At 41.0% G+C, this 26,879-nt stretch overlaps 1 protein-coding gene across 1 annotated transcript; it reads right to left on the bottom strand.

Moving 5' to 3' along the window:
- Positions 1-810: 810 nt before the first annotated feature.
- On the bottom strand, positions 811-25,365 carry lrrc38a (leucine rich repeat containing 38a). The gene is made up of 2 exons (XM_030424424.1): positions 23,952-25,365; positions 811-5,945 (listed from the first exon to the last, which is right to left on the bottom strand). The coding sequence occupies exons 1-2, from the start codon at positions 24,577-24,579 to the stop codon at positions 5,698-5,700; spliced, it is 876 nt and encodes a 291-aa protein (XP_030280284.1). The 5' UTR covers positions 24,580-25,365; the 3' UTR covers positions 811-5,697.
- Positions 25,366-26,879: the final 1,514 nt, after the last annotated feature.

Raw genomic sequence — 26,879 nt, 5'->3', positions numbered from 1 at the left:
TAAATTATATTCATTCAACTTTTCATATTTTTTTTCAGGCTGCTGATATAACACGTTCATTTCAATTAATTAATTATAGAAAAAAACAACATGTTAAAAAAGAAATGTTCCAAAATAGGACTTGACACCAATGTTGAAGCCAAAAACCTAGAGACTGAATCACAACATTGGGCTTTGCACATGATATATTAATATATTCTCTATGTGAGAAAAGTGTAGATAAATAGTTACAAAGTTAGCAAGATGTGAACCACAACACCCTCCTGTGGTTGACACGGATCATCGGTTGAATGACTTGTCCCTTGTACGTCGTATCTAGCTAATATATTGTAATACAGTCTAATAATAGAAAATGTGTTGTCTTTCCATGTCAAGAATTTAACTTCGGAATTCGAAAGAAATGTGTATGGCATTAAAAAAGCAAATAATCATATTGCTTTACTCAAATGATCACAGATGAATGATGAAAATGCTTATGATCCCAAGCGTCCCCCCCCCCCCCCCCCCCGCCACAATATTAAAGTGTTATTGGTGCTCTCAGAAAAGGATAAGGAAAAGCATAAATCCATGGTTGGTAGAGTCCAGAGGAAACTGCGCAGACATTTTCACTCCAACCATTGATTAATGTGCAAATATTTAGTTAGACCCTTTGGTTTGGAGATGAATGTTTCTTCAGTTGCTGTATCCAGATGCATCACAGTTAGAGACTCTGCTAAAGACAAACATTGCATTTGGGAGATGTGTTGGCAGGTTAGCAGATACTCATGCAGTTTTATCAGGCAGAAAAAAATGGACATATAATATTCACAATTCAAAGAAAAACATCTTTATTACATCTTTTTGGTTATCCTCTGTCACCCACACCTTTCACTATACACATTGAAATAACCTTACAATCATCCTCAGTAATCATAACACATGAAGCCCTTTCATACTGGAGGTTACAAATCTAGTTGAGACTTGTCTTATGTCCAGAGAGCCTTTCAGGCTCACAAAGCCTAGTTCTGCCCAGTAGGGAGCAGCACTGATACATATGCAGTTCCACAACTCTTCATCATTGCTCTTTTGATGAAGTTCATGGTCTCATATACTTTGAGAGGGAAGACAATTTACATCGACAGTGAGGAAGACTGGCTTGTTAATGAGACAGGGCATCAAAAATCAAATGAAAAATGTGGCCAAAATAAAATCTGCAAGATGACAACAAATGAGGAAATGTGGGACAACTGATGAGCGATACATAGACAGTAGAAATAGTGACAGTTCCATTTCATCAGATTGCAACAAACAGGTCAGATTCATGAAGACAACACACAAAATATTAGAATCCATGGAGATATGTCCATACACTGTGTTGTTAAAAGGGATTATAAATAAGGTCATTATAGATATGGCATGATGGAGCACGTCTCAAATCTTTATGAAGAAAACCCTTAGCAGGAACAATGTAGCTACTGAGACCAGAGCCAGTGTCAGAAAAACTGAAGTCCCCCTAACCCCTCTCACTGCTAAGATACCCAAAACAACTATGACTTTTGCAAAATAACTGTCTCAGAACGTTGTCCCTCAAGTTAGCACCAAATTACATTTTCCCCATGAAACTACAGGGACACTATTAGGAGTGATACGACCTCTCTAAACAACCAAGGTTCTACTTGAGAGCAGAACATATATTGCGTACCCAGTGCCTCCCCCTTTAACCTACCTAAGGAAAATAATCTAAACTTGAATCCAAACAAGCTCAGTAACTGAAGTACTGGTCATCTCCAGCCCAGGCTAAAATAACAAAGTAAAATAACAAGATCAAACACTCTAAATCAGTCGTTCTCAAAATGGCGTCCGCGCACTCCAGGGGGCTTTGAGGGGGTTCCAGGGGTTCCAGGATTCCCCAGCATAGTGGAGGGGGAATTAATTTATTCCACTATAATTCCATCCATAATAGTGCTGCATGATGTGGGAAAATAATGAAATTTTCATTTTTACTGTAGATGATTAAAATCATGATGATGTGATAATTGTTCCAGCCTGTACCAAGCAAACATGTTTTCTCACTAATGGAGAAAAAGATTTGTAGGCCAAGACATCTCTACAGCACTACAGCACTTCATTACAATGCTGTTTGGAACACATTCTTATCAAAAGGGTGTCTGTGGTCTAAATTGTGTTAGTTAAGGGGTCCTTGAAATAAAAAAGTTAGAGAACCACTCCTCTAAACTCCGGACCACCGCTCCTCCCACCCCTTCCTCACCTCTGTAGATGTTGATTTCAGGCTCTCCACTCCTCCTTGAAACAGTGGATAGAGGAGAGGGAAAGCATGCCTGGCCATATGTGACATGCAGTCAGCCTAATAAAAACCCACCATGTTTTTATTTGTAGCTGTAGAATAACCCCCAAAAGACATGACTTCAGTGTCCTCAAGCCCTATGGTGAGCACCAATTCTAACGGACTCTCATTTAAAGATAATGAGAATGGGAACCTTAGTTCTGGATTCCTTTTTTGATCTTAAGGCACCTATCACTTCACTTATTGATGCATTTCTTTGCATATAGTGGAAAGATATGTTACTTACAATATAAGTAAACTTGTATATGTAACATTAGTTAATATTATGATTAAAGCTAATTCAGTTTAAAGTATTTGTTGTTTCTATAGGGCTGTATCATCAAGTCACAGTATGTTATAGGAATTTTAGCTTAGCCACTTAGTTCCAATAGTTCCAATAGAGGATAATTTAAATGCTACACAGTATACAACTTTGTGGTAACAGCTGATGTTTATTCCTTACCTGTTTGAACATGAAAATACCCCTGTGCACAAAGTGAGATCCATAAAGACATGGTTTTCCTGGTTTAGTATTGATGGACATGACTGGAATTATTAATTTTATAAACAAAATCCAATTATATATCCTCATGCCACCCATGCACTCACACTACAAGGAACCCCTCAGTAATTACTGCAGTTTACTGATGACACCTTTATGCAAGATTACCGAATAAAAACTTGAATAAAAAAGAAAAAAAAAAAGTAAAATGAGAGGATGTGAATATCTTAAAAAGCTTATTCTCAGGTTCTGCAACTGTTCATTCAAAAACCAAGGTGCTGTTAAGCAAGGCACTTTACCACCAGCTAAACCTGCAGACCCTCTCTGTAAAAGTCTGTTGTTGACCTGGACCTCTGGAACCTGAGGGCCTGACATAACCAGGTCTTGGTAGCCACTGATCTGGATAGGGACTGACTTGAAGTGTTTCTCTTGTTTCTTTCTGTACTAAAATGATCAGGTGTGGACAGTCCTCAGTTACATTCCCAGGAGGCTTTTACAGCAGTTCCACTAACCGCCTGCTGCTCATTTCACGTTTTATTAAGTTTTCTTGCAAGTCCAACAATTTAACATATGGGTGGAAAATATTGTTCTGCATTCATAAAACTTTTTGCTCACACCTGTATTAACCATGTCATGTGATCTGCTATTCAGTACACTTTAAGAATGATATCATCACATTTCAGCGCACCAGACACACGGTCCAGCCATGTATAAGCTGTTTCCACCTAGACTTGTTGTTGCCCTCTCTCGCCTAGTTTGACAACTTTGACAATATGTTCTGCGATGTCCAGTTAAAGCACAAAGCACCCCTCTGTGTAAAGATGGAAAAATGTAAAAGAGAAAATAAGTGCTTAGTCATGTGAATGACATCCAACATGTAGTCTGGCTTGTCATGGCAAGTATTTATGAATTGATGATTGCCTAATCTGACACAGTGACCACCACACAACACTAATGTCCTATAGTAGAATCCTTGCATTAGTCTTTTTTGGGTATAATTCCAGGGCCAACATGAAAGGGCACAATTCCAAAATGTTGAGATGCTCCGCTAATCTATAATCCATATTATCATTAAGAGATTCAGAGACTCTGGAAATATTCTTGCACGTCAGGGGCAAAGATGAAAACTAAACTTGAATGTCTACGATGCAAAGTAAAAAGCCAACATCCAGTAACACTCCAGAGTTCTCTGTTAACTCAAGCTCATTTGAGACAGATTTACACATAGCAGAAATGTGTGCATTCTAATTTGAAAGCTTCTACAATTAGTGTCCTTAGTTCCCGAACACTGAGCATTGTAAAAAGAAATAGTGATGTAATACAGTGGTGAACTAATGTGTTGAAAACATCAAATTCTAAATGAGTGTACAGTCGTGGTCAAAAGTTTACATACATATATCATAGCAGTCTTGAGATTTTTACAGTTCTCATCTTTCTGTGTTGGAGAGAGTGAAACACATAATACTTTGTCACAGACAACATTCATGAAGTTTGTTTCAATAATGAATTTATTATAGGTCTTCTGAAAATGTGACCAAATCTGTTGGCTCAAAGTAGATATACAATAATTTGAAAAATTGGTAAAATGTCTCTTGGCCATTTTCACCTCAGTTAAGTGCTTTTGATTGCCACCCACAAGCTTCTGGTAGTTCTCTGGCTGAATTTTTAACCACTCCTCTTGACAGAATTGGCTAAGTTCAACTAAGTTGGCGCACTCACACTAGGGAGTCCATACTGTGCCGCAGCACATTTGACCCTTAAAGTCCAAGTTGTTTGACTAGTGTGAGTTCTCCGTACCATGCTCAGGTACACAGGTGCACAATGTATATTAATGGGTATTACGCCTGCATAATTGCATAATCAAGAAATCCAGTAATGGGAGAGGGCCGTCTATGACCAAACCGAGTGACTTTACTGTGTTGTTCAAATTAATAATGTGCTCTTTCAGATAAGTGCTGAGCTCTTAAGACTTTCCCACTGTAGTGCTTGTGGCTGAGTCTAATGGCTGTATTAAACAAGGCCTATTAAAATGTGGCCAGAAAAGTCACCAACTGCAATCAGAATCACTCAGAATTTAAGAGGCCATGTTAAAAATTTTAAGCACACAACTTTGTTTAATCACCTAAACTGTATATACAATTTTTGACCCACCTATAATAAATTCATTATTGAACCAAACTTCATGATTTTTTTGTAAAATTTTTCTGTAGAAATCACCGGAACACAAGACTGCAATTTGTGTATGAAAACTTTTGACCATGACTGCAAATTTACAAAGACAATAAAGTTTATTGGTTTGAACATTAAATATCTTGTCCTTACACCGTCTTCAATTGAATGTAGGTCAGAAAGGACTGCAATAATTGCATTCTGTTTTCCTAACATTTTTACAATCAATTTAGTACTTATACTGCTTGAGACACATTTTATATTACCCTTGCTGATCTTTGATTCCCCATAGTCGCAGTGCTTTGTCACATTTGTCCCTTCATCTCCACCACCAGTGCATTTACCAATCTCAGTCTTAATGAGGACAATGCTATGGCTCTCCTGTTTCAAATGAAACGCTTCACTGGTCATTGTCTCTATTGTCAGTGCTGAACACAGAAGCAAAAATGGCTACATTCAGTAAAAACAATACCTGTTTATAGTGATTCAAGCCTTTGGATATTTCCCAAATCAGTCTGTGACTCATGATAGCTCAATTTTGCTCTTAGGTATGACATGGTAAGAGCTGTGTGTGGCTCTTTGACTCTCCCCACCACTAAACTCTCCTTACTGTCATGTTCTGTCGAGCTCTCTCTGGGATACCAAGAGTATATCTGAGCAAGAAATTTCATGAAACGCAACGCTTCCCCTTTCCTCCCTCTCATCAGTCGATTCCTTCCTCTTCATCTCCTTTGCTGCCCTTGCTGAGGCGCTGGAAGCAGTGGACTGTGGAAGCCAGGAAGAAGCTGGCCATGATGGCCACCACTGACACAGAGATGCCGGAGAATATAACAATGAGGTAGTCAGTTATGGTGAGGGTACCACGGCACTCTCGGAAACTGTCTTCAGTGAGTAAACTGAGGGGGACACGACGCCCGTCCAGAGGCAAGGAGCATTCTATTCCTTCCATACCTGCGAAGAAAGAAAACAACAGGAGAACCAGCTGACAGACAACCAAGAACATTCAGCAAAAAATAAGGACTCAAAATGAAAGGAGGTTATCTCTCCAACTGCAAGATCTATGACTGATCTTGTATTATAATAAAGGTATCACATCAGATATATCTGCAGAGGTATACGCATCAGCACAGATGTTACTGAGAAAATTGTGATAGAACACATAAATTAAAGATTACATAGATTACAAAGATTACACAACAGAAATGTTACACAGTGTAGCCTGTAGAGTTCACTGGCAGCTTGGCTCAGAAGTCTTTACAGTCCTCCAGAGTACAGAGCACACAACAGAACACTTCCAGATCCAGTCATTTTTATTTTGATATTCTTATTTTCAGTTTTCTTGCCTTTTTCCACACATACATTTTGCCCAAAATACATATAGGTGATAATTATTTAATTATTTAATGGCAATATAGGTGTTGGGCCTTGCATTACTCGAGGCACAATTAAGTAGTGTTTATGTAACGTTAAAAGGGAGATTTAGGTTAAATTTGTCTATCAATAATAATGAATGATTATCATGGATAATAATTAATTATAATAAATAATATGGTCCAATTTGCATCAGATCACCTCGGGGCACCACCCTTGAAGAAGGGAAAAGATAGCAAATTTACTAAATTGGTCTCATAAAAAGGTACTAAACTGTTTATAACTCTGATTAATAATTAACTTAATAACTACAACCAAATTTACCATAACAGACAGTAATGGTTGAAGGATTCTGGAGTTCTTGCCAGTGTAGAGGTTGGCAACATTCACTCTTGTACAATATTAAATAGACAGCAAGAAGGTTCAAATGTCTTTTATTCAACACAAATATGAAAGTCACACAATCTAACTAACATGTACTATATACAAGTGTGTGTGTGTGTGTGTGTGTGTGTGTGTGTGTGTGTGTCTGGCAGAACAAAGAAACAGTGGTGGTCACTGATAATATGCTCCAGGCTCAAGGAATGTGTGTGTGTGACGTGATGCCAGGTTATAGAACATGGTTAGTTGCATGCAGAGACTGTGTGAAGCATCATTCGACTGACATAAATTAGTTGCTAGGAAAGCAAACTACCAATAACCTGACACAGATCACAATAACACCAAAACAGTGAACAAACACATAAATTGAACACATATGCATAACATCAACCAGAGCTTAGCTGTACTATGCTATGCTTTCTAAGCCCAGTTCAACGTTACCAGTCTTTGAAGAAAAGGTGGATGAAAAAGGACTGATGAAAGTCGGCAGAAAAGGAAACAATTGGCTCCTCTCCTTTGCAAGGATAGCAGCGCGGTGCTAACCTGCTTGGTGTTCCTCAGATTGTGAAGTTAGCTGGCAAGCTTTGTGTCGCAGCTGCTGGTGCTAACTGATCTGGAATACTGGCAGGACCTCGTGTCGCTGCAGTGAGGAGAAGTTCTTTGGGCCTGCTGCAAATGCAGCTTGCAGCTCTCCACAGCTGTTGGGCCCAGAAGAAGAGATCTTGAGGGCAGGCAGCGCTGTGGGGAGGAGATGGAGGGGAGCCCTTATGGATAAGAAGTTGAAGGAGTAGAGGGTGTAGAGTAACAGAGAAAGAACAAGGAAGGAGCTGGAGTTTTGACTATCTGATCAGAGGGGGTCTGTCACCCTGACCAATAGTAGCTCAAAGCTCAATTTTGCATCTAGGTGTGAAGAATGGGGAATTCTGGGACACTGAGTTCAGTTCAGAGTCCATTTTGAAATCCACAATGAATGATTTCATCAGTAGGTCCCAACATCCCCCCTTTGATCTCAGCATGTCGCTTGATGTGGGATCCTGAGAGCACAGGTCCACATGTATAATCCATAGTTTGAAGGAGTTCATCCGTCAGTTCATTAATATTGGTAACATCTGAGCGGTTCAGTAACCAGCTGGTCATTGGCTAACTCTCTATCTTGGCTAAGCAAGAATCATGAACAGAACATCAAGAACAGAAGTTACGCAAGACAAAAGAAAATCCAGATAAACGCTATGATTATGACATTGAATTCACTAAATACGTGTGATGCGCAGTTATTATCTGGGTTAGTGTGAGTGTAACTTTGTTTACCAAACCTTAAACATGCACTAACTGGAAAGCAGGGTAGTAACAATCAGAGGATTGTCTCTTAAAGTTGACTCGGGCTGAAACACATGGTTGTAACAGCTAAAGAACAAAACTTCTGTTACACAGGGCTGGCAGCACGCTGTGGCTCTATCTCTGGCTCTACTTCTTACTGAAATGCAAGGCAGTAACAGCCAGATAAACTTAGAATAAACTTCTATCTATCACAGGGAGGTGGCACGCTGTGATTAACACGAGGAACACTTAAATTGTCATCAAATTATGACAGCTTGACTACAAAACATTGAATATGGGATATTCAAATGCTGAACGGAAATTCTCACAATTTTTTACAGAGCACTTCCAATTTGAATTGATAGCTACAATAGCAAATGGCACAAAGTGGCAGTTATTGACTTAAAAGATTTTGCTTAATCAAATGGGTTACACATTTGACTGATAAATCAATTCTTACCACACTGCAATTGAGAAAAAAGTACAAATCAACATCAACTCCTGTAGTAGACTAGTGGTTAAATGTAAAGACTTGTGGCTAAAGGGTTCAAGATGTCAATCTCACATTTTAGCACTGTCCTTATTTATGCTGAAATTAATATTGCACATTTATGAATGATTGTCAACAGTACACTTCCTTGCACAGTGATTCATTATGTTGATGCCTCACATGGGGCACCATCATTGGGAATTGATGGTAGAGCAGGTGTGGTTATTAGAAATGAATAATTATTAATAATTATTATTACAATTAAAGCAATAAAAAATAATTTAAAAAAATATGATTAAATCATTCAAACGGGACACCATCCTGGAATCAGGGACCACTAACCAGACCAAAATAGGCTCAAAGAAGGGTTCACTTTAAATGTGAATATTTGTACAATATTTACAATTAAGGGAACAGTGAAGGAAATGAATCTGAGCACTGACCATCACAACCAGAAAATATCACAAACATATGCACAAAATGGCGGCCGTAGTCAAAGACACAAGATGGCTTAGTGCCAAAATGGCGGTCACGATATCTTGGGATGTGACATCATGAAGTGTTCCGTGAAAGAACCACAAAAATGTCCGAATATGACTTGGGGAAGTCACGTTCTAAAGACTACAACACCAGGATGTGACTTTGAGAAGTCCTGTACGAACACAAATTCCGAAATTATGATTCTGATTTTGCTGAATTATGTATCTGGAATTCAAAAATGGTGGACATAAATATGTCAACCAAAGGTAGTCAATGGAATGAATGTGCGGGATTTGAACAACACCGTTGGCTTCATGTGCACTTTTGGATACACACAAAAGATCTTGTTCTGAAAAGGGTAGCGGTGCTACCACGAGGCATACATAAAATATGAACATGGGGTTTTACCACAATGCACACGTATCAAATGTTATAGCTACAGCTATGTTAACCATAAGTCTGCAAGGAGTCACTCATAAGATTTATACGTGTGTCTGCGTAACCCCTAATGTATGTGTACATGTACATGTGGGTTAGTTAAGAGAGGGGGAGCGAGACAGACAAAGACAAAGGGGCCAACGCCCTTAGTGGTGGTTAAGATAACTGGGGGGAGGCTTAAATCGGCTCGTGATGAGTTGAAAAGAAGGCAATCTATGAACAATGTTTTACAACGTAACACTAACAGCACTGAAAAAGGTCTCGGCAGTCACAAAGTCACAAAACATTGTAGCTCACAAGCATAAAATATATGCTAACTTCTACTATCTGCCCAGACACTAAATACGCCTATTTGTAGTTGTGTCTTCTTTAATCCAGCTCGCTTAGATGTGGTTAAATATATTTCTGGCCCACATGACTCAAGTAAAATTAAACATAAAGTAATTTTTTTACACAGTAATGATAATGGTTCTTTCCATTGTAGTCTACTTGGAACTCAGAAATAAACAACCCGACACGGAAATGGAACGGCCATTCAACAAGTGCCTCTAGTTTCTCATTGACTTTCTCTTTTGTCCTCTGTGACTCGTTTTTGGTTTTCCTGGATCTCTTGGTTTTTGTATTTCAGCTTTGTTAATAAAGCTCGCTCTTTGTTCCCCTATCCAACCTCCTGTGTGTTGTATGCATTTGGGTCTTCACCTTGTTTAACCATAAATTACAACAGAATGAACTGACCATAACAGACCCAGCAGACTACTGCACACTTGTGGACATTCATGACTAATGGTGAGCTTTAGTAAGTGGCAAGATATACATGGTGGAGATGCTTCGGGGTCTCATCAGTTTTTGAAAGGAAACTATTAGATAGGCCCTCATTGAAGGAAGTTCCAGGCACTGCGGAACTCACATCCAAAGTGAAGAAACTAAATATACTTGTAGCTGCTAATCAGCAGCCTGTTTGCCTCCTGACAGTTTCAGGGTCTGCCAGTCCCCAGGTTTCTCCTTTTTTGGGAACTAGCCTTAACTACAAGGTGCCCCAGCACACCAAAGCCCCGACCATGTCATGACATCCGGTTCCTGGACCTGCTGTTCCCATTGCTGCCCAACGCCACCGAGCTAAGCCTACCCAGAGCCCCAGCTCCAGCGTCAGCGGGCCAGCCGACACCTGCTAGTGGTTCCCAGTCAGTGACCTAGTCGACACCTGTTCCTGCCCAGTGTGTCTCAGCCTTCGTTGACGGTACCCAGTGGGTTCCAGCCTTCACAACCGGCAAAGTAACAGTACTTATATTTGATTACAGTTTTTGGCTACTCTACCCAACTCTTCCCCCACTGTCTCTGCATAAAGCTAAATGTGTGGGAGAGACTAAATGAAGAACAGAAATGAGGAGAAACCTGATGGTAGATATTCTTTTTTTCATTAAATATATAATAATAAAATAGGATGGCAGATTTGAATGATGACAGATAACAGCTACATACAATTATTATTTTTTTAAAACCTGGACCTAACTTATTTCTTTTTTTGTGTATTTCTTTTTATTGTTTTCATAACAAAGAGATAGATACATATTAACAGTAGTTGGTGGTGCAACACAGAACAGTACAAGTTTCTTGACAGGGGTTTTTGACATGCGGACATAGGACATAGGACAAAGATAATGGCACAACGACAGAGCAGCACAAGTTCAGTTTTTAGACATCAAATCAAGAAAAGGTTGCCAGATCTTAAAAAACAAATCCTCTTTAGCAGACATAATGTACCTGATCTTCTCCAAGTGTAATACATTTCCCAGCTCTCTCAACCACATTTCAAAGGTAGGAGACCTTTCAGATTTCCAGGATTGTAAAATTAGCTTTCTGGCTAACAATGTTGAGAGTGAAACAGCCTTAGATTCCCAAGTACTTTTTACACTATCTGAATTAGCAACCCCGAACAAAACAGTGAGTGGGTCTGGGTTACATGGATGATTAAAGGCCTTAGTGAAAAACTCAAACAAGGTGCCCCAGAATGATTGTAGCTTATGACATGACAAGAATAAGTGGGATAGTGTTCCTTCCTCACTTCGACATTTAATACTTTGGGATGACACATCCGGAAATATTTTCTGCAATCTGGAGGGAGAATAGTGTAGTCTATGTACTACCTTGAATTGTATCAAATTATGTCTTGCATTGATTGAGCTATCATGAATGTTCTTAATACAATTTTCCCACATCTCATCTGAGATTTCCCTATCCAATTCTCTCCCCCAAGCCTCTTTAAAAGGGTCTGACAATGTGTTATTCACATTCTGTATGATGCCATAGAGTTTAGATATAGCCCCTCTTGTATAAGGCTTGAATTGAGAAAAACTATCTAATGCTACATGCTGAGGTTTCCGTTCATATTGAGGGACATGAGTTCTCACAAAATGTCTCAACTGTAGGAAACGGAAAAAATGCGGAGCTGGAAGCTGGAACGCCCGCTGTAGCTGCTGAAAGGATGCCAAATGACCCTCAACGTAAACATTTCTCAAAGTGATAATACCCTTCTCTCTCCAGTTTGAGAAAACTACGTCATCCAGTGCAGATTTGAATGCATGATTACAGCAAATAGGAGAATCCAAATAGAGTTGTTATTACCTGCTTCCATATCTTTAACGAATTATAAATTATCGGGTTATCATTATACAAGTGCTTCTTAATTTTAACTGGGCTATTAATATGTGCTGGTAGAGAAGTGCGCTGACAGGAGAGGTGTTCAATTTGTAACCATGCAGGCATCCCCTCCAGGTTATTGCCTGGCAAACAACCCAACCAAAACAAAAAAATATTTAAATGTGCAGCCAAATAATAGGATCTAAATTGAGGCAAGCCGAGACCACCCCCGGACCGACTTTTGATAAGATGTTTCCTCGAGATCCTAGGTGTTTTGCCAGACCAAATAAAAGATGATATGATAGAATCCAGCTGTCTGAAGTGTTTTTGAGGGATGCATACTGGGATTGATTGAAATATATAAAGGAACCTTGGCAAGACCACCATTTTAATGGCGATAATGCGCCCTACCATTGATATAGGTAAAGTGTTCCAAAACTGTATATTCCTCACCAACTGATCAATTTTCTCATTCCAATTAAGTCGTAGTAGCTGACTCAACTTCCTTGTGACTATAATACCCAGGCTTGTGAACTTATCTGACACAATTCTGAATGGAGTTGTCCTGAGAAATGTCATATCTACCGAATTTAATAATGGCATTAGTTCACTTTTCCCCCAATTTATCTTGTACCCTGAAAGTGAGCCAAGTCTAATTACTAACTGCAGCAGTGGAGATATAGAAGCTTTGGGGTTTGAAATAAATAATACAATGTCATCAGCGTAGGCCGAGAACTTCTGCTGAGTTCCTAGATGTGTAATAGGGTGTATTTCAAGGCTAGAGTGTATATAGGAGGCTAGAGGTTCCAGAGCCAGAGCAAAGATAAATGAGACAGAGGATCCCCTTGGCGTGTCCCTCTATATAGCTGAAAAGGACCGGATTTATTTAGATTTGTGACTACAGAGGCCATGGGTTCCTTGTATAGAATCTTGATCCATTTAATGAAAGAATTGCCAAATTCAAATCTTACCAATACCGACAGCATATATGGCCATTCTACCTGGTCAAAAGCCTTTTCGCCGTCGAGGGATATTATGACCGCATCTTCCCTGTCACGAAGAGGACTATATAATATGTTAAATAGTCTTCTCATGTTAAAGTATATATGTCGATTAGGGAGAAACCCTGTCTGATCTGGGTGAATGATTCTGGGGATGTGACTGTTGAGATGGTTAGCTAGAATTTTGCTTAATAGTTTAGTTTCCAGTGGGAGGAGAGACACAGGTCTATATGAGGAAACGTTCGTGGGGTCCCGGTCCTTTTTCAGCAGGAGAGCAATATTGCCCTGGTATAGTGTGTTAGTTAAAGAGCCCCTTTCCCTCGAGCAATTAAACATACGCAGGATTAAAGGTGCCAGCAGTGTGCTGTATGCCTTATAAAATCCTGCCCCAAACCCATCAGACCCGGGAGCTTTATTATTTGGGAACTGGACTATTGCTGATTTAACTTCATCTAGAGTGATCTCGGCATCTAACTCTGCTGCAGCATCGTGATCAAGTTTGGGTAGATCACACTTTTCTAAGAACTCATTAATCTCATCATTACTAGCAGTGTTATTTGAGCTATATAGAGTACAATAAAAATCTTCAAAACATTTATTAATTCCCTGCTGATCTGTAACAGTCTGTCCTCTTTTGTTCTTTATTTGAAGTATAGCCTGTGATGCCTGAGAGTGTCTCAGTTGCCTCGCCAGCAACCTATGTGGCTTATCGCCTAACTCAAATAATCTCTGTCTTGAGCTAGTCATTTGAGAGCACACATGTTTTGAAAGTATGGTGATATACTCACACTTCAATTTGGTGATCTTACCCAAGGTGTCTGTTGTTGGAGTGGACTGGTAAGACTGTTCCAGCCAGCGTAATTCAGACTCCATATCTTTCAAAGCTGCATCCTGCTTTTTACTCTTCCATGATGTATATGAAATAATATGTCCCCTCATGACTGCCTTTAAACTTTCCTATAAGCCCGAATCATCAACGTCACCCTTATCATTTGATCCAATAAAAAATTCGATGTGCTCCTCCATACGTTTGTGAAAGACATCATCTTTCAATAGAGCAGCATCAAAGTGCCAATTTTTGCAGCCTCTTGTACTCAAGTTTGCCACTTTCAGAGTTAAGGAAACAGGGCTATGATCTGAAACTAAGATGGGGTGATAGGTGACATCAACCACCGCCGGAATAAGTTTAGAATCAAGGAAAAAATTATCGACGCAAGAATAAGATTTATGCACTGGAGAGAAGTAAGAAAACTCTCTGCTAGTAGGAAACAACAGCCTCCATATATCCACAATGTTTAGGTTTTTGAGGACTGTATTTAAACACTGTCCTGATTTTGATTGTTGCAAAGATTTTGAAAATCTTTTATCTAATTTTACATTGAGAACACAATTCATATCCCCCCCGACGATGACATTTGTCTGGTCTATATTTGGGATAGAGTTGAATACAGCTCTAAAAAACTCTGGGCAGTCAAAATTGGGACCATATATATTCACAAAAGTCACTGGAGTGGAACACAGGCAGCCCGACACCACTAGAAATCGGCCATTGGGGTCTGCAATTGTCTTATTCTGAATAAAAGGAATGTTCTTCCTCAACAAAATTGCTACTCCTCTGGCCTAGCTCCAAAATTAGCCTGATGCACGTAGCACCATCTGGACCGAGCGTTTAGCATGAGTCTCTTGCAATAAAACAACATCAGGCTCAGGGTTTCCTCCAGTATGGTTTTAAACTGTGGGGGAGGTCTGCCCGAGTGGAAGAGGGGTGGTGATGACGACGACGGCAACATGAATTTTGAAATGTGAAATTATGACTATTTCAAACTGAATGTTTTTCTAAATACATTATTTACTATAGGGTTTCCGGTACATGGCTTGAAAATAATAATTGAAAACAGGATCTTGCAGTATCACTAGGCCAAAACAACAAACACAACAACAACAAATTCAAGATATAAGTTAAATAACTAACTAGTCTATACTGAATACCTCAACCTCCTTCTCTGCCTCTCCTCTTTTCTCTCCTCCACTCACCTCCTGCACCACTTCTGCCTGTGCTCTTATCTAATATAATATTGGGAAGTGTTAAATTTGTTCACATCACCAATACCACGCAGGTAATGTTAGGAATATTTAAATATTACACTTATCATGGTACACATCATTATCATTTCTATTGACTTGAGGGAATAACATCAGGACAATAAGTCAAGAACATTGAGCCTCTCCTTTATGTAAGGTTACCTGACTCTCTTCCTCTGGAACCTTTCTCTTCTTTTGAAAATAGTTTCATATACTCATCTGAAAATGTAACCAGAAAAGAGTCATGGCAGAAAATGACCTGGGCATTACCTAAGCTAACGTTATGTCCTGCTGTTCAAAACGTGTATCTGACACGTAACAGGTTTCCTCTATCAATAGAAAATTAAGTTTTACAGTTAAAAATTAATCTACAACAAAATAATATCTCTCTCTACTGTATAACCAAAGACTCGACATGCTTTATTAGGCCTAAAGTAATCTCTCTTTAACAAGTGTCAGTAGTACAAAAATAAAATAAAAATAAGAATCTCTCTGAAATAATGATAGAAATAATGCGTATCCTGTATTAACCAATCAATAACACATTTATCAGGATTTTTTTTTGTTGTGCCAAAATCACATTTCATACAATAATTTACATGAATATAAACATAAAACATAAAAACAAGGTTAAAAAAAACCAAAACAATATTCTGAAGGTGTGGTGGCTTTTATTTTGCCGTGGCGGTGCGCCACATTCAATTACATGTACTCATTAAACACTCTGCGCTGTTTAAGAACCTCCGCTGTTAGATCTGGAACGATGAGAAGCTTCGTCCCATTGTATTGTAGTGGAGATTTCTGTGCGGCGAGTTTGAGGATGAGCTCGCGGGTCTGGCAGTAGTGGAGTCTGACTATAAACGGCCGCGGGCGAGCTCCGTCCACCGACTTTGGACCCGGGGAGCGGTCTGCTCGGTCCACGACCACCGTCGGATTTGTGAAGTGTTCAGCCCCGAGCAGAGCTGGAATCAGCTTGGTGATGAACTCCACTGGTTTACCCATCTCTGCTCCCTCAGGGATACCGATGATTCTGACGTTCTGGCGTCTTGACCGGGATTCCGGGTCCGCTAGTTTCTTACGTTGTTCATTCAAATCATCTTGCAGGTTACTGCACAAAGTCTCAAGTGAAGTTAACTGGCCATCATGTTCATTCACGGCCTCCTCCATGTCACGTACCTTTCCTGTCACAGCTGCCAGAGTAGCTTGCACGGCGCCCATGGTGTCTGAGATGGCCGTGAATTTGGCTGTCACGTTTTGGCTCAAAGAGGTGATGGCTCTCATGAGGTCTGCTGTGGATGGATTCGACTCTGTGCACGAGGTAGCTGCGTCTAAGCTAGCTTCACTTAGCTCCGTAGCTAATTCTCCGACCGTCTCACCTGTTTCACCGAGTTTTTCGGTCGTTTTGCCATTCTTTTCCTCTCCTTTGTTGTTCCTTGTCTTCATCATCCTTTTGTGCTGAGCTTTAGCAAGTTTTAATGAGTTATCTCAGTGGGAAATTTATGTCTAAATAAGAGTCGAGCAGAGTCTCCTCGGAACACAGCTACTTTATAGCTCGCCGGCCGCGCCCCCCTAACTTATTTCTTAACTCTGGCTACTGGCCTGGGTGTAGATGGTCGTTTATTTTCTGGGTTAGGTGAGTGCAATAGACTGCACCAGGAGACAGACAGGTGCTTGAGACAACAGCTGTGTTTAATGGGCTCATCATGTCAGAACAAGTCATTGGCTGCATCCAAATGTCCAGACTTTACCGCTCTTGGGGATGTGCAGAATGTGTGTGCACGTTCCAGTGAAGAGTTTTGCAGACTGTCCAAACTGAAAGTGTAAATTTGCATTTATCCTTACACTAATGTGTAACATCTTTCAGAGATCCCATTTAATATTGTTTCAAGATACTCATTTTGCTACTGTATGCACTTTAATACTACCTAAATGTTTAAACTTGGAAAAGCTAACATCACTTTGCAAAAATTTGCCAGAGGCCTCACCTTACTTTAGTTTGCTAAAGCTAGCAGGCTAACTCTTACGTTAGTCAGTCTCTACTGCACCAGCTCTGAGATTCACACAGCCGCATAAACACTAGCATTAAATCCAGACCATAATATAGACAGTCCACTTATATACCTAGCAGCAACAGTCTGGAATCAATTTAACTTATATGATGGTAAGAAACAAATATTGTTATAGTGTCACAAAAGGACACACATTTCTTTTCAATAAAACTGTCCAGAGAAAAAGCTGGGTGGTGGTCACAGAGATGGGAATGCAAGCTCTCCATGGTGGCAATTCAAAATGAATCAAGAAAAAAAAAGAAAAGCATTAAACATTATGGAGCTAGATAGCTTTTTCAAGTCAATCACATGAGGATACTCGCAATTATCTCGATTCACAATGATCATGATAATGAAATAATCATGAGAATGGAAATTCATTATGATCAACTTATCCTGAGCATCAATCTGCGAGAGAACCTAAAACTGTCCCATCCCTAAACGCTTTGAAAACATTTTGTCTATTGCGTAGAGAGAGGCACTTCCATTTTATCCTGATTCCTCTGTAGCACTGCTATACCCAAGAGTCACTAGACATCATTGTCAAGTGTGTGTTTATGCCTGTGTGTCTGGTTGTGCATGTGTGTGTGTTTGTGTGTGTGAGTCACTGTAAGACCAGAAGGGTTTTCCACATGAAAAGGGACTTAGTGACCTCATCCCTTGGTGATATTCCAGTCACGTGGCACTACAACAGGCAGCCAGATTCATGCTCACACAGACATGCAGGAGATAGACGGAGAGACAAACACATCCCTTCACACACACACACACACACACACACACACACACACACACACACACACACACACACACACACACTGCATATAGAGTGAGGGACACAAGTAGGACAAAATACAAATATGCAGATGTTAATACATGAGCATTAGCAATGAAATATAATCATAACGGTATGTGAACAATGAACACATGTATATTCATTCAAATGGGCACTGCACTGCACATGGACATTAAAACACACGCATGCACAAATGCACTGAAGTATGTGTTCCCAAACACCTAAAAATGTACACATGCAAGAAAACATGTTTAACCGAATGTGCAAATGTATCACTGTGCACACAATAGTGCATGTGTATATTATTCACAGATAAAAACAAGTGAAACAGAACAAATATATTGCATGTGTGCATACATAGCATTGAGAGGAACACAAAGTGGCAACACAGAAGAGGACATACAGCTTTACACAACTGTATACACACACAGTTGCACAGACAGGAAAACATATCATTCTGAATGTAGCCAGAACCACAGATGTAAAATGGCTGCAGGAAAACATCCTCTGAAAGTGACTCTGCAGAGCATCCCAGAAACTTCCAAGTCTGTTCACTCTCCTCCTAAAGCCATTTATCTGATTCAGTGTGTGTGTGTGTGTGTGTGTGTGTGTCTGTGTGTGTCTGTGTGTGTGTGTGGAAGGAGTCCAGACATACACCGATCAGGAATAACATTATGACCACCTGCCTAATACTGTGTTGGTTCCCCTTTTGTTGCAAAAGCAGCCCGCACCCATCCAGCTCCCTGACTCCACTAGCCCCCTGAAGGTGTGCTGTGGTATCTGGCACCAAGATGTCAGCAGCAGATCTTTTAAGTCCTGTAAGTTGCGAGGTGGGGCTTCCATGGATCGGACTTGTTTGTCAGGCACATCCCACAGATGCTCAATTGGATTGAGATCTGGGGAATTTGGAGGTGAAGTTAACTAACACCTAAAAGTCGTTGCTGTGCTCCTCAGACCATTCCTGAGCCATTTTTGCTTTGTAGCACGGCACATTATCCTGCTGAAAGAGGCCACAGCCATCAGGTAATACTGTTTCCATGAAAGGGTGAACATGGTGTGCAACAATGCTCAGGTAGGTGGTACGTGTCAAAGTAACATCAACATGCATGGCAGAGCCCAGCATAAAATTGCCCAAAACATCACACTGCCTCCGCCGGCTTGCCTTCTTCCAATAGTACATCCTGGTGCCATGTGTTCCCCAGGTAAGCGACACACATGCACACGGCCATCCACGTGATGTAAAAGAAAATGTGATTCATCAGACCAGGTCATCTTCTTCCATTGCTCTGTGGTCCAGTTCTGATGCTCACGTGCCCATTGTTGGCGCTTTTGAATGGTCTGCAGCAATGCAGCCCCATACACAACAAACTGCAATGCACTGTGTATTCTGACACCTTTCTATCAGAACCAGCACTAACTTCTTAAGCAATTTAAGCAACAGTAGCTCATTTGTTGGATCAGCCTTCGCTCCCCATGTGCATCAGTGAGCCATGGCCGCCCGTGACCCTGTTGCCGGTGAACCACTGTTCCTCCTTAGACCCCTTTTGATAGATACTGCACTGCAGAGCGGGAACAGCTGCGGTTTTGGAGATGCTCTGACCCAGTCGTATAGCCATCACAATTTGGGCCTTGTCATACTTGCTCAAATCCTTACACTCTCCCATTTTTCCTGCTTTAAACACATCAACTTTTGGGACATGTTTAGTTGCTGCCTAATATATCCCACTCGCTAACAGGTGCCATGATGAAGAGATAATCAGTAGCCCTTTTCACAGAGAGACGCCACATTATTGCCGCAGCGGTGGTTCGCCAATTCTCCGCTATTGTTTTTTCACACAGAACCAAGCAGCTACGGCGTAAAGACGAACCAGTGTGTAATCCATGCCGCAGAGCCCAAAGAGGTGTGACGGTACACATCATGATGATGACGTCTGTGTGTTTTTTTCAAGGTGTTTCCCTGGTGTCCTTCTGTTAATCTAAACATGTACCCCCTGACTGTCTATAATCATATGATGTTATAACGTGTTGTGATTGAGATCCTGACCCATCAAACATCCTGAAAAGTGACAAAGATAAGTTTTCCGCTCTAAATTAACATAATTAAATAAATACCATCTGTAAACAGGACGCTGTCTGACTCTGTCATTTGTAGGGAGAGATGCTGTTTTCTGGGGGAAAGTTCACTGACATCTCGGTCAGGAGGGCTGACCTTCATGGGGAATTTTTTTCAACACTTACTTGGTGAGTTTTTTGCCAGTGACAGACGCTGTTTTTTCCGGCAGAAATGTGAAAAAGAGTCGTTAGGAGAGGCGGGAGGACAGACAATTCTCCACGTATAACTGCTGTATTTCTTTTGTCAAATAAGTTGCCAAAGACAGTTACAGTTACTACGTTACTTTTACTTGGTCATGTAACGTTGCTTTGTGGGACATTTCTCTTTAATTTGTTGAGCGAAGGACCTGTGTAGTTATCAGTGTTGGGGCTCGTTACTCAAAAAAGTAATATATTACACATTACACATTACTCTCAAAAATAGTAATGCCTTACATTACATGATTACTCCCTGAAGAAAGTAATTAGTTACATTACTCGTTAAATTACTCGTTACATTGCATTCATGTTGCTCTGTCTCTGTAGGTGCTTCCGGGTGCTTCGTTCAGTTTGAGGTAGTGTTCGCAGCGGTGGAGAGAAGTTTCCAACACGGACAAAGTATGCACCTTACAGTCAAGTTATTTTCCTTACGTTCAACAAATTCAGAGTAATATTTGTATCTCCAACAGTTAAAAGTGGCTTTACGCAGCGGGGGGGAGGGCTCTAGGCAAGTCGCAGCAGCATGTTCCACTCGTGTTGAGGACGCTGCCATTGTTATCCCATCTCCCCTTGCGGGTGGAGACTAACCAATCGGTGATGGTTATCCATTCACACTGGTTCGGTTCGTCAATACTGCGCCTCTAATACTACCTCCAGAGGCGTATTAGCGCCTCCAAGACATTCACACAGAGGTGAGGTGGAGAATTGGCACAGGATCCCTGCATCCAAATGGCAGTGTGAATGGAGCTCGTGTTTGTAGTCCACTCCAGTTTATTGTCCAGCACCACAGCCAGGTATTTGTAAGAATCCACAATGTAAACGTCTGTCCCACTGATGCAGGCTGTGTTGTAGAAAGGTATTTAAAGGTCCTATATTATGAAAAACACGTTTTCTCTGGTCTCTACATATATAAGCTGGTCCTCCCTGAGCCTGCCAACTCCCAGAATGAGGAAAGCAAGCGATTCCTGAATGGCCTCTGCAGCCCACCCACTGGTCAAACGGGGCTCCGACAGGCTATTCAGATTCAGCTCCTTTCGTTACGTAACGAAAGGAGTCATTTACATAGGCCGACCTCCTCTGCGCGATGATAGGATATATCTGAGAGGAGGGCGTTCATCCCTGAGGTGAAGTTCGGTGGCTCCCGGTAAAATAGAAGTGTTTTGCAACGTTGTCGCTTAGAGCTGGACACGCAAATTTCTCTGTTGTTGGTTGTATTGTCAACATAAGTGCCTATATTCTGTCCCAGCTACAGAACAACAGAAGACACAGTGGTTGCGTTCATTTTTAACGACAACGTGCCGGCTGCGTTTCGTATTGGCATGTATGTGTGTGCTATCCACTTCACGTCAGACTGCTTCAGTAACGAGGGTCAGTACAAAGCTGGTTTTGCCTCGACACTGACCCTCGTAAAAGGATCCATCCCAACCATACCAGACCCAGCAACTGCATCTGAGCCACAGGTGAGAGTCGCCACGTTTTGATAGTATTTATAGTTGTCTATGAGTATGGTGAAGTCAGCTGGAAAATGGCTAATTAGTTAGCTCCGCTTCGGTCTGCCATGCAATGGCGTTTGAAGCGAGTTTAATGTTAATAATATTACGTTGGAGCTTGGTTGTCACAGTAAAAAGTCTGGAAACATGTGCAGACTGGAGACACAGACTATGCGAACAGTGTCCAAGAGTTTGGAGTCTGTGTTGGAGACAAACACAGCTTTCGCTAGCTGTTAGCCATTAGCTACATGGTAGTAACTGTAACAACACATAGAACAAACTAACATTTTTCAGACACACTAACCATCCTGAAACATCCTGCTGCAGCCACAGAGTCTGTTCTTCTTCAGGAGCCTCTACTTCTGGGTCCCATTCTGGGTCAAATTGGTTCGGTTGAACGACAGCATTTCAGCGAGCCATAGTGTTACATCCACCGTAAAACATTTGTGCATGCTTTCGCTAGCGTAAGCGGCATCGTCTCCCTGAGAGGGGCAAGGCAGGCCTCGACAGATGGAGCTCATTAGCATTTAAAGGTGCAGGCACAGAAACTGCTGCTCTCAGTAGAGCGACTTTTAGACAGCTGAAATTCAGGACCATGGATGGGATTGGGGCAATGCATTCTGAATACAGTGTTGTTGGACCTCTGACAGCTGTGTGAAATTGATGAAAAACAGTATAATATGAGACCTTTGAATTAATCTTGCAATTTGTAAAGCAATCATGTATTTTGTTGTTTATATAGCTGTGTTGATAGTTTGCAATGTTAATAGGCTTTATTTTACTGTATGCCAGTGAAAATTTATGTCTATACAAAATGATATTACATCAATGTTACCAGTGGTTCAAGTAACTAAGCACATTGACTTAACTATTGTAGGCCTACTTATGTGCAGTGTTTACATTCAATGCTTCCTATACTAAAAATGTCAAGCAAATATTTTACTTTTTACTCCAATACACAGTCTCAAGTGACATTGCAGGTTAAGATTAAAAGAACTAAAATTATCACTTTGAATATGAAGCATCATTTAATCATTAATGATTTACCTAATTTACCAGCATATAATGTAAAATCTTGAAAAAGTCTTACTCAAAATCTGGTTCATTTGTTCCGATGAACTTGCTTTGGTCTCAGTTTTGTGAACAAAAGACTAAAAGTGGTCACGACATCAACTGGTTAATGGTTAAGGATAAATTCGGGAGTCAGTAGAAAGATCAAGGAGAAATCATTCCAGACACCATCTTTGAATAAAAACAGACGCTTTCATCTCCCCCATATGCATATGGCCAGCTCATGTTCATACTAACGTTATTTCACTACAACTGAGCAAACTCTGCTGGTAAGGGTTGTTAATATACAGTTAAAAGTTCCAGTAAAAGCTAAGACGTTTAAGTAATTCTATTGTTTTACAGCTAGTTGCATTCCAAAATATTGTAACATTGTGTCTGCATGGTTTCAGCCATATGGATCTGCACACATACTTGTTTGTCAATGGGAAATCCATCTATTTCCGCTCATCTATCCTATTCAACAGAAGTCGCACCTCAGAGGTTAATTGTTAGGGTTACTTAATTCAGACAGATGAGAATTTGCAGAGGAGCACACTTACATACTTACTCACTTATAGTTTTTTCTTTGGTTTGGTAACACAATTATTCTTATATAAATAAATACAACTTCATAATCATACTTCATGAATGTAAATCTATTCAGTCAACATATGCCTTGAAATCCTACTACTGAGGTGAATCTGGTTCACTCATCAAGTTACATTGTTCTCAGTATAAATTTCAGTCTTCAGTATTATTCAGTATACAGCAATGGCTTTGTCTTGTCCATTATGTCTGGTTTCACAACTCTGTCTATCCAGATTCTGATGATTCTCAAAAATTGTCAACTTCATCACTGGATAGACAAGATTTTCATTTTGTACCTCTGTAACCTACAAAGATATAGACCTGCTTATCATTAAGTCGTATTTGAACATTTGGGAATGAGACTTCATCAACTGTCTTACATAGTGGACCACTATGAGTACATGTATCTTAGTAGAAAAAATGGGTTTCCTCTGCTTTGGAAAGGGAAAGATTATACTTTCAGCAGCAAGACTCTTACCCCTTGGAAGCTTGTGGCGGTTCTCCATCAGCCATACAAACAGTTTGGCAAAGTGACAGTTGCAGAACCATGGGTTCCCCTCCAGACGCAGCATTCGCAGAGAAGGCAGGGATTCCAGGATGTCTACATCCAGTTCTGTGAGACCATTTCTCTCCAGCTCCAGCTCTCTCAAAGAAGTCAACCCTGTGAAAGCATCTCTACCTACCATGTTGAGGTAGGGGTTGTTCCCCAGTCGCAGTTTGATCAAACTCCTGGACTCCCCAAATGTCCCAGAGGGGATTTCTGTCAGGTTGTTGCTCCCCAGGTCCAAGAAGACTAATCTAGAGGAGGTGGTCAGGGTCCCTGGGTCCAGCTGATAGAGGGAGTTATTCCTCAGATCTAGGTAGACCAGGTCACTGTAGAGGACCAGGAAGTCAGCAGGAATCCAGGGAATCCAATTGTTGGAGAGCAGGAGACGACGAACATCCAGAGGGATGGAGTCTGGGACTCTGGTTAGACCTCGACCAGTGCAGTCCACAGTGTGATGGTCTGGACACAAACAGCTGGATGGACAGTTGTGGCCTCGCGTAAGCAAGGTGGAGGAGATCAAGGCAAGGAGAGGCTGCAGCCAGTTAATGCATGGTAACATTGTCGAGGGGGTGGCAGCATTAATCAGGATACAGGGGGTTGAGGGGGTCTTGATAGTGGGTGAAAGGGGAGTTCAGGGAGATGGATGTATAAAAAGGTTACGATCACAGTAAGGGAAGGGGAAGGAAAGGTCAGACATCGAGGTTCAGTATGGCACTTGCATCCTTTTGTGCTCCCAGCACAGCAAAGCAAGATCAACCCAAAAAGCCATGAAGTAGCGAGCGTTGTATTCCCGGCGATCATGTAACAAGCAGCCTGGATCAAATAGCAGCCGGCTGGCTTTGAGGGGAGAGAGGGAAGGAGCAAAAGAGAGAGCGTGCGAGAGTGATGAGGGTGTGGGAGGGGGGATGTGAAAGAGGAGAGGATTAACACAGAGGTAAATAGAGGCTAACAAACCAGAGAGGAGGGGGTGGGGTTTGTGTGGTAAGCCATGAGACATGTGTGCGTATCTCTGTGGAATAGCAGAGACAGTCCTCCCTGCCTCATTAGAATCCTCACTGACTGAAATCCTGTCTGTGTAGTAGTCTGTCTTGACACAGAGAGACCTGAAGCGAAGATGAGGATGCCATCACCATCTCTGACTCATTCTGACACATGCATTTCACATGTGACGCTGTGAAATACATACAGCCATCAGCGACAGTCTCCCACGTGGTCTTTTGGAACCGCCGCTGTTTCCTCTCTTCCTGCCGACCTCCTCCTTCAGCCCCCCTTTTCTTTTTTTCACCTCTTCTTCTCTCACTTGATGGGGATGGAATAGCTCTAGTTTCTCAGCCTCTCACCATGACAACAGTGTGCACACATCTGTGGAGGTGTCACTAGCCCCTTTCACACAGAGAAGCCGCATTATCGCCGCAGCGGTGGTCCGCCAATTCTCCACTGCTGGTCATTCACATAGAGCCAAGCAGCGCTGGCGTAATGGCGAACCGCTGTCCCCCCCGTGTAACGTTGCTTTGTGGGACTTTTTTCTTTATTTAGTTGAGTGAGGGACCTGTGTAGTTATCAGACTGTCCGATCGACACGCCCTCGATATGTGCAGCCGGCTCATCCATTCACACTGGTTCAGTTCACCAATACTGCACCTCTGATACTACCTCCAGAGGCGGATCAGCGCCGGAACGAAATTTTCACCCCTCGCGGCTTCCGAGACATTCATACAGAGGAAGAGGTGGAGAATTGGCGCAGGACCCCTGCATCCAAACAGCAGTGTGAATGGGACTAGTGTGGAGGAAAAGCTGTCACTCAACAGCATTCAGGTGCTTATTTACATATATCATTCATTGGCAAAACACAAAGAGCTGATCATAAAGTTGTGTTGCAATGCAGTCCAGTGACACCTTCATGAAGCTTAGTGTGTAATGTGAATGTCAAAATGTCCAATTCTGTTGAATTTAGGACCATTTTTGAGATTACAGACTATTGAGTGAACACTGGATTTTTGAGGCAGGTACAATATCCATGTTTGTGAATAAAATGTGAACAAGATATATAAATTGAATGAATAATATACATATTTTAACTTAAACGCATACAAGCCTATTATAATTTGGTAACAATCATGATAAACCAGCTCCAAAATTATAATCATAAAAGTCACATTTATAGAAGACACATACATCTTGGACTGAGGACGGGTCTCCCAGAATATATCCCATAAACTGTTGGTGTGGATCTGGCACTTGCACTTTTTGCTCCAAGCTTTTTGTCAATCGCTTTTGTTCATTACATTTGAGATTTTGGTTTGAGGACTATCACTTTGTTATTAGGGTCCTGTTTGTAAGAAAAAAAATATTTTAAAGTCTCATTCAGAACTTCCCAATTCGTCACATACAAATGCACTGGGAACTGAAGGTAGGGGTCAGCTGCCATCCCAAATAGTCAGTTTGAATTGAGGCTCAAAAATCAACTGTCTTATAAATAGGAATCATTTTTTAAAGCTTGCTTTTTGTTTCAACCATCCTGCCTTTTGTGTCTTGCCTTTCGGTCCCTTTTTGTTTAACTGTTACAGCTGCTTCTCTGTTTTTGACCCCTGTGGCAGGAGGACTTTTGGGGACACATATCTGCCAGTGGTGGCTCGTCATTAAGGGGCACTAGGGCCTGCCCCAGATGAAGTAGAATTATTTAGACCTTCATTGAATAAGACTTTAATTAATTTTTTTAATTAGCAACCTAAATATTGTATAGATAGTGAGCAACATGTACAATATGCATTAAAACCATAGATTCAAAATGTTCTACGTTGGGTAAAGTTACTGAGAGGTGATGTGTTTTTCCGGCCACAGATGCAAATTAGATGCTGAT

Source organism: Sparus aurata, chromosome 7 (assembly GCF_900880675.1).
Source record: "Sparus aurata chromosome 7, fSpaAur1.1, whole genome shotgun sequence".
Lineage (NCBI taxonomy): Eukaryota > Metazoa > Chordata > Actinopteri > Spariformes > Sparidae > Sparus > Sparus aurata.
The sequence above is the reverse complement of the archived record's forward strand: the minus strand, read 5'-3'. Positions and strand labels throughout refer to the sequence as shown.